The following is a 9,304-nucleotide window of genomic DNA, read 5'->3' on the forward strand; positions in this document are numbered from 1 at the left end:
TCGAAGTTCAGAGCCAGCCTGAGTAGGAAAGTCCGTGAGATTTTTTTTTTTAATTTTTTTTTTTTGGGTCCGGTCATGGGGCCTGAACTCTGGGTCTGGACGCTGTCCCTCAGCTCTTCAGCTCAAGGCTAGCACTCTACCACTTGAGCCACAGTGCCACTTCCGGCTTTTTTCTTTTTGTTTATGTGGTGCTAAGGAATCGAACCCAGGGCCTCATGCATACAAGGCAAGAGCTCTACCACTGAGCCACCTTCCCAGCCCCTGATTAAGATTATTTTCTTGCCAGGAACTGGTAGCTCATCCATGTAATCCTAACTACTCAGGAGGTTAAGATCTGAAGATCATAGTTTAAAACCAGCCCAGGCAGGAAAGTCTGTAAAACTATCTCCAATAAACCACCAAAAAGCCAGAAGTGGAGCTGTGGCTTAGGTAATAGAGCACTAGCCTTGAGCACAAAGGCTCAGATACAGCACCAAGGCCTTGAGTTCAAACCCCAGGTTGGGACCAAAAAAAGAAAAGATTAGCTGAGGGATGGGACTGTTGCTTAGTGGTAGAGTGCTTGCCTAGCATGTGTGAAGCCCTGGGTCCGATTCCTCAGTACCTCATAAAGAGAAAACACTGGAAGTGGCTCTGTGGCTCAATGGTGGAGTACTAGCCTTGAGCTAAAGAAGCTCAGGCCCTGAGTTCAGGTCCCAGGACTGGCCCAAAAAAAGGTTTGTTGGGTATGTGGCTCATGACAGCCTGAGCAGGAAAGTTCATGAAACTCTTGTATCCCATAAATCACTCAGAAAGAGCCAGAAATGGGGCTGTGGCTCAAGTGGTAGAATGCTAGCCTTGAGCAAAAGAAGCTCAGTATTAGTACCTGAGCTCCTGAGTTCAATCCCCAAGAGCAGTAAAAAAAAAAAAAAAAAAAAGATTATTTTCCTGATAATATTTCCATGGGCTATGCTTTATTCAGCTAAACATGAATTCAGCTCCAACGTTCATCAACTTTCCTGCAAAAGGAAAACCCAAACGTGGTGATACCTATGAGTTGCAGGTGCGAGGGTTTTCGGCTGAGCAGATTGCCCGGTGGATTGCAGACAGAACTGATGTCAACGTAAGTCTCCCTACTTTGTAGAAGTTATTTCCATTGCCCTCCTTGAACCATTCTGGGAGGCCATAATTGGACTTGTCTCAAATCACTGAGGTAGTAGTAGTTTGGCAGTTAACAGATTTCTCCTGATGGAGGGAGATTGCAAAGCATCCTGGGCTGCCTTATTGAGCCCAGCCTGGAAACTACTCTCCTCAACTGAAATCTACCTGTCTTTAGAAAACCCTTCTTCATCTAAAAGGTGTTAGAATTTGAGTCACCTGAATATTAGATGTATTTCTTTCCATTTTAGGATATAGACTGCTTGGATTGGAATAAGGGGGGGAAAAAGTATTTTTCCTGAAAAGAACTTTGCTTGCTTTCATTCCCTTATGATTGCTTTCTATTTCCTTATTATTTAATTAGGAAATAAATTTTATACTTTAAAATATTTTCTCTCCTTTCTATTAGATTAGAGTAATTAGACCTCCCAATTACGCTGGACCTCTTATGTTGGGATTGCTTTTGGCTGTTATTGGTGGCCTTGTGTACCTTCGAAGAAGCAATATGGAATTTCTCTTTAATAAAACTGGATGGGCCTTTGCAGCTTTGGTGAGTGAATTTTAGAAGAAAAATTAATTGCATAGAACCGATCCTGATCCTGTGAGCCAGGTGCTGGTGGCTCACGCCTGTAATCCTAGCTACTGAGGAGGCTGAGATCTGAGGATCACAGTTCAAAGTCAGCCTGGGCAGGAAAGTCCGTGAGACTCTTATCTCCAATAAACCACTAGAAAACCGGAAGTGGCATTGTGGGTCAAGTGGTAGAGCGTTTGCCTTGAGCTGAAGAGTGCAGGGACAGCGCCCAAGCCCAGAGTTCAATCCCCATGCCCAAACCGATCCTGTGTTTTTAGGTAATTTTTTGCGGGGGAGCGTCCAGTCGAGGGCCTGAACTCTGGGCCTGGGCACTGTCCCTCAGCTCTTCAGCTCAAGGCTAGCGCTCTACCACTTGAGCCACAACACCACTTCCGGCTTTTTTGTTTGTTTGTTTTTAGGTAAATTTTCATTTGCATGAGGAATAGCATTTTATTTCTAATCTGAGGGAATGGATTTTGGCATATTTTTCTACCTTTTTGTCAGTTCATTTCCTCCACTATCTCATTAGGATAACCAAAGCTTCCCAGAACTGATAATATGTACTCTGAGTGTGCTTGCATGTGTGTACATGTGTCCGTGGGGAAGGGGGAGGAAGGGAGAGGGAAAGAGAGAGAGAGAGCACGAGAGCATGCATGCAAGCGCGCGTGAGTGTGCATACCAGTCAGGGGCCTGAACTCAAGACCTGAGTGCTGTTCCTGACTTTCTTTTTGTTTTGTTTTGTTTATTTTGAGTCCAGTTTTGGGGCCTGAACTCTGGGCCTGGGCACTGTCCCTCAGCTCTTCAGCTCAAGGCTAGCGCTCTACCACTTGAGCCACAGCGCCACTTCCAGATTTTTTTATGGAGGGGGGGTCCGGTCGTGGGGCCTGAACTCTGGGCCTGGGCGCTGTCCCTCAGCTCTTCAGCTCAAGGCTAGCGCTCTACCACTTGAGCCACAGCGCCACTTCCGGCTTTTTTTCTTTTTGCTTATGTGGTGTTGAGGAATCGAACCCAGGGCCTCATGCATGCAAGGCAAGTGCTCTACCACTGAGCCACCTTCCCAGCCCTTTAATGTATAGTTAAAGGTTTCATTTTGTCTTCTCTCCCCAGAATTATATCCATGGAAGCAGCCAAGCCCAATTTGTAGCTGAAACACACATTGTTCTTCTCTTCAGTATCCTTTTATAAGAAGTCTTTGTAGGTCCATTTTAACGCCTGTTTTTCTCACAAGATAGTATCCACTGTACAGCATTTGGTTGGTACTGCTTTCCTAATGCAAATCCATAATATTCTTTGGAAGTCATGGTTTTTGGGTCCTCCATTTTAGCCCACTAAGCTAAAGATCACCAAGGAAAAACCTAAAGTTTGATAAAGCTAGGTTTGTCACTTCATTGTTACAAATCAGAAGTATTGATATCTTCTTTTTTTTCCCTCCAGTCCTGGGTCTTGTACTCAGGGCCTGGGCACTATCCCTGAGCTTCTTTTGCTCAAAGCTAGCACCCTACCACTTGAGCCACAGCGCCACTTCTGGCTTTTTCTGCTTATGTGGTACTGAGGAATCGAACTCGGGGCTTCCTGCATACTAAGCAAGCACTCTACCACTAAGCCACATTCCCAGCCCTTTATGTCGTATGATGAAAAGATAAGCCTGGTGGTAAGGATTTGGAGAAAGAGTGGAGTTAAGGTAAAATATAAATGAAGGATAGTTTTTGGGGATTTTAGTTGTGTGCTTTTTATTTGGGATGTTTGTTTTTTGTGTCAGTCATGGGGCTTGAACTCTGGGCCTGGGCGCTGTCCCTCAGCTCTTCAGCTTGAGGCAAGTGCTCTACCACTTAAGCCATAGATCCACTGCCAGTTTTCTGGTGGTTTATTGAAGATGAGAGTCTTAATGGACTTTCCTGCCCTTGCTGGCTTTTTAAAATTTTTTTTTGTCAGTCAAGGGGCTTGAACTCTGGGCCTGGGCGCTGTCCCTGTGCTCTTTAGCTCAAAGCGAGTGCTCTACCGCTTGAGCCACAATGCCACTTCTGGTTTTCTAGTGGTTTATTGGAGATGAGTCTTACAGACTTCACTGCCTGAGCTGCCTTTGAACCCCGATCCTTAGATCTCAGCCTCCTGAGCAGCTAGGATCACAGGCATGAGCCACTGGCGCCCGGCTCCCTGGCTGGCTTTGAACCATGATTCTCAGATCTCAGCCTCCAGCATAGCATGAGCCACTTGTGCCTGGCTGGGAGTTTTGCTTTTTAAACAAAGTTGTATATAGCCCAGGATGAGCTGGAGCTCATAATCTTCCTGTTTCAGCCTTACCTCCAGAATGCTGGAATTATGGACCTGCACCACTATACCTGGCTTCTTTTGTTCTTTCTGCTTATGTTTGTTCTTTGCAGTGCAACAGATCAAATCCAGAGTCTTGTATATGAGTGTCCTACCACTTCATCCTTAGGCCCTAGTATTGTGTTTAAGCTATTAAAACAGTGCTTCAGGGGCTGGAGATAGAGCTTGGTATAAAATAAAGTAACATAAAATTTTTTAGGGCTGGGAAGGTGGCTCAGTGGTAGAGTGCTTGCCTTGTATGCAAGAGGCCCTGGGTTCAATTCCTCAGCACCACATTAGCAGAAAAAGCCAGAAGTGGCGCTTTGTATCAAGTGGTAGAGCGCTAGCCTTGAGCTGAAGAGCTGAGGGACAGAGTTCAGGCCCAATGACTGACAAAAAAAATTATGATCTAGACCATTATAAGTGGACCCAAAGGTCCTTAGAAAATGAAAATCTTAAGATAATTTAGATTTTGTCTTAACAAAGTTTGAGATTTGTGTTGGTTGTAATTTAGGCTCCTTAGAAATTACACTTGTAGCTGGGTGCCAGTGGTCATTCCTGTAATCCTAGCTACTCAGGAATCTGAGATCAGAGGATCGCTGTTCAAAGCTAGCCTGGGCAGAAAAGTGAGGTTCTTATCTCTAATTAATCACTCAAAAACTGGAAGTGGCACTGTGGCTCAAGTAATAGAGTGCTAGCCTTGAACACAATGAGGCTCAGGGACAGTGCTCAGGCCCTGAGTGTAAGCCCCACAACCAACACGCCCCCCCCCCACAGAAATTACACTTTTAAATTGAGGGGCTTAAATCCTCCAGGAAAATAAAAATGAAGAAAGGTAGAATGTTTCATGCTTACTGATGTAATTTCAAACAATTTATGATTTTAGAGAACAGTTTTCTTTACTGCATAAGAAAGCAATAGTTAATTAACAATGCAGGTGTTACCAGGCACTAGTGGCTCAAGCTTGTAATCCTAGCTCAAGAGGCTAAAACCTAGAGGAATGCAGTTGAAAGCCAGCCTGAGCAGAAAAGTACATGAAACTCTGTCTCCAATATAGCAGCTGGAGGCACAGCTCAAGTGGTAGAGTACCAAATATGAGCAAGAAAGCTGAGCAAGATCACAAGGTCCTGAGTTCAAGCCCCGGTACTGGCAGAAACAAATATACCAACAAAAATACATGCATATAGTCCATGATCCAAAGACAAGCAGTTTCCAAAATAGAAGTCTTAATCATGAATCTGAGATCCTGGTAAAGAAAACCAGCAGAAATGATCCACCTTTGCTCTAATCAGGACACAAAGAACCTCAGTAAGGAAAATCGCTGGAGAAAAGACTTGGCTGAGCAGCTGAAAAGCCATGCTGAATAGGCCTCATTCCTAACAAGAGCCTATTGAAGAGAGTGGAACATGGTAACAACCAGGATGAATCATGAGGTTGTAGAGCAAATTATGTATTCAGGGCTTCTTCTGAACACCTAGTTTTGTCTTTCTCTTAATTATACTACCCGCATACTGTGGTACACAGGGCACATGCATGTATGCATAATTAATTTGAGGATGTTTTTGCTGCTGTTCGTGTTGCTAAATTGCAGGGTGAATTTCTTATTTCTGCTAGAAAATAATGTATTTATTTGGAACTTGATGCTCCTTATTTTTAACATCCAACCATGCAAATAGGTAGCTGCATTCTGTTTTCACAAAGCTCCCATTACTAAGTTCAATAAAAGTAAGGATTTTTTTTTTGTATTAGAATAAAGCAAGGGCTGGGAAGGTGGCTCAGTGGTAGTGCACTTGCCTTGCATGCAAGAGGCCCTGGGTTCGATTCCTCAGCACCACATAAGCATAAAAAAAAAGCCGGAAGTGGTGCTGTGGCTCAAGTGGCAGAGCGCTAGCCTTGAGCTGAAGAGCTGAGGGACAGCGCCCAGGCCCAGAGTTCAGGCCCCACGACCGGACCCAAAAAAATAAATAAATAGAATAAAGCAAAATTAAGTAGCTTAGTAGTAATTTGTGCTTGAAAAGTTAGTTGTTACAATTGTGGAGAAAAATTTGAGACATTTCTTTCCTAATACAAGTGAGTTATTCTAATTGGTGTTTCTTTTTCCAGTGTGTACTTTTGGGAGGAGGTTAAAATGCTGAAAATGGCTATTTAATGTGTATGAGGTTAGGGCAACAATTGAATGTGATTACCAAAATCCTTGTCTTTTATCTGTCAGACTATGGTGAGATGTCAGACTAAAATATCAGTTCTCCTTTGTCCAAATGAAGTCATCTTCTAGTCTTAATTTTTATGTATTTTTTTTGGGGTCCGGTTGTGGTGCCTGAACTCTGGGCCTGGGCGCTGTTCCTTAGCTCTTCAGCTCAAGGTTAGCGCTCTACCACTTAAGCCACAGCGCCACTACTGGCTTTTTTTCTTTTTGCTTATGTGGTGCTGAGGAATTGAACCCAGGGCCTCATGCATGCAAGGCAAATGCTCTACCACTGAGCCACCTTCCCAGCCCAATTTGTATGTATTTGTACTACATAATTTCCAAACTGTATAGATTACTAGTACGGGTTAATTTTCTTTCTTTCTTTCTTTTTTTTGCTGGTTGTGGGGCCTGAACTCTGGACCTGGGCACTGTCCCTCAGCTCTTCAGCTCAAGACTAGTGCTCTACCACTTGAGCCACAGCACCACTTTCAGCTTTTTCTGCTTATGTGGTGCTGAGGAATCGAACCCATGGCCTCATGCATGCAAGGCAAGCACTCTACCACTGAGCCACCTTCCCAGCCCGGGTTAATTTTCTTGAAGCTAAGTGTTGAAGACTAGTATTAATTCATTTAAATTATCTTCAGGAGAAATGGAATACTAAATTTGGTATATGCTTTGTGTCTATGTGAATTTCTCCTTAAACATGTTTTCCAAGATGGTGGGGTTACTTTAGGGATGGTGCTTTTATGTGAAGCTGCTACCTCTGACATGGATATTGGGAAGAGAAAGTGTAAGTCATTACCTTATGATAACATAATAATGATAATAATAGTAAACAATGAAAACAGTTCTGCATTTACTACAGGAAAAAAAAGTAATAGCTGCCCATTTCCCCCCTTAGTTATAGAATAAGCATGCTATTTATTTCACTCTTGTTAGTAGCTGGAATTATAGACCTGAGCTACTGTACCCATCCTTCTAAGACAACTGTTAAGATCTTAAATGAAGTTTGGGAACTGGTGATTTTGTTAATAAGACAGTTTTTGGGTGTTTTGTTTTGTGCCAGTCTTGGGGTTTGAACTCAGGTCCTGGGCACTGTCTCTGAGAATTTTTGCTCAAGGCTGGAGCTCTACCACTTCAGCCAGCTCCACATCTGGCTTTTTGGTGGTTAATTGGAAGGAAAGAATCTCACAAAGGCTAGGTGGCTTAGTGGTAGAGTACTTGCTTAGAATGCATGTAGCCCTGGTTTCGATTCCTTAGTACCATATAAACAGAAAAAGCCGGAAGTGGTGCTGTGGCTCAAGTGGTAGAGTGCTAGCCTTGAGTAAAAAAAGCTAAGGGACAGTGCCCAGGCCCTAAATTCAAGCCCAAGGACTGGCAAAAAAAGGGGGGGGACTAGGAAGGTGGCTCAGTGGTAGAATACTTGCCTTGCATGCATGAGGCCCTCAGTTTGATTCCTCAGCACCACATAAGCAGAAAAAGCTGGAAGTGGGGCTGAGGCTCAAGTGGTAGAGCGCTAGTCTACAGCTGAAGAGCTGAGGGACAGCACCCAGGCCCAGAGTTCAGGCCCCATGACCGACCAAAAAAAAAAAAGTCTCATGAATTTACTGCTCTGCCTGGCTTTATACCTTAAAATGCTTTAAAAATCTTAAAAAATACTCAGATCTCAGCCTCCTGAGTAGCTAGGATTATAGGCATGGAGCCACAATTTTTAACAATAAATTCTTGGGTGTGATCCTTTTTAAGGAATGCATTATTTCCTGGTGTTGAATCACTCAAGGATATAAATAGAGTTGCTGTTACATTGTAATGGGGCTGATTTAAAGAAAAACACTTTCTAGAATATTAAATGGGCAAAACTGTTGGGAAGTTATCAATAAATTGCAACCCTTTTACTCTTTGCAAGTATAAACTAATATTTTTGCCCTGGTTTATTTTATTCCAACTGCTCATTTTGCCATCTTTCTGCTTTTCTGCAGTAATGTGCTTAGCTGGCATTGGACTTGTTGTGCTATTCTTCAGTTGGATGCTGTCTATTTTCAGATCTAAGTATCATGGCTATCCATACAGGTATTATTTTTATTTCCATTTACATAACGATTACCTATACTTACAGTGGTTAGATTTCATATAGCTTTATAGTATTTCTTTTCTTGGGCTGGGAAGGTGGCTCAGTGGTAGAGCGCTTGCCTTGCATGCATGAGGCCCTGGGTTTGATTCCTCAGCACCACATAAGCAAAAAGAAAAAATCCGGGGGGCTGGGAAGGTGGCTCAGTGGTAGAGTGCTTGCCTTGCATGCCTGAGGCCCTGGGTTCGATTCCTCAGCACCACATAAGAAAAAAGAAAAAAGCTGAAAGTGGCGCTGTGGCTCAAGTGGTAGAGCACTAGCCTTGAGCTGAAGAGCTAAGGGACAGTGCCCAGGCCGAGTTCAGGCCCCACGACCGGACCCCCCCTCCATAAAAAAATCTGGAAGTGGCTCTGTGGCTCAAGTGGTAGAGCTCTAGCCTTGAGCTGAAGAGCTGAGGGACAGTGCCCAGGCCCAGAGTTCAAGCCCCACGACTGAACCCCCCGCCAAAAAAATAGTATTTCTTTTCTTGTTTTGCTATCAACCAATTATGGCTTCTACAGAAAAAAATTTAATTTAGATATGTCAGCTATAACATTTTAAAATCATTTAGAGTATGATCGGCCATTGGTATATATATTGTCTGAGGACAATATGTTTATTTGTAAATTTATTCTGATGTAACCTATTTCAATCTACAAATCTGTACCATAGTGATTAGAACATATTATACCATATCCTACACAGTTTTTTTTCAGTGTACTATATATCCCCTCGAAGAAGGAATATTTTTTTGTGTTTATCAGTTCTGGGTGTTAGACACAGGGCCTGGGTTTTCTCCTGTTTTTGTGCTCAAGCCTGGTGCTCTACCACTTGAGCCACAGCTCAAGATCTTTTGGAGATAAGAGTCTCATGGTCGTTCCTGTCCCAGCTGGCTTTGAGCCACAATCCTCAGAACTGAGCTTCCTGAGTAGCTAGGATTAATCTGAGCCACCAGCACCTGGCTAAGGATGTGTGTGTGTGTGTGTGTGTGTGTGTG

The 9,304-nt window shown here is 43.4% G+C and overlaps 1 protein-coding gene across 1 annotated transcript in view; it reads left to right on the plus strand.

The window, feature by feature from the left end:
* The window catches only part of Magt1 (magnesium transporter 1), a 28,545-nt gene that overhangs the window by 15,626 nt on the left and 3,615 nt on the right, over positions 1-9,304 (plus strand). Inside the window, exons 4-8 of the mRNA XM_013028902.1 lie at positions 959-1,099; positions 1,544-1,684; positions 2,813-2,876; positions 6,916-6,990; positions 8,180-8,270. Of these exons, the coding sequence (XP_012884356.1) occupies positions 959-1,099; positions 1,544-1,684; positions 2,813-2,876; positions 6,916-6,990; positions 8,180-8,270 (512 nt within the window). The remainder of the gene's footprint in view (positions 1-958; positions 1,100-1,543; positions 1,685-2,812; positions 2,877-6,915; positions 6,991-8,179; positions 8,271-9,304) is intronic.

This window comes from Dipodomys ordii, unplaced genomic scaffold, assembly GCF_000151885.1.
Source record: "Dipodomys ordii isolate 6190 unplaced genomic scaffold, Dord_2.0 Scaffold116, whole genome shotgun sequence".
In the NCBI taxonomy this organism is placed as follows: domain Eukaryota; kingdom Metazoa; phylum Chordata; class Mammalia; order Rodentia; family Heteromyidae; genus Dipodomys; species Dipodomys ordii.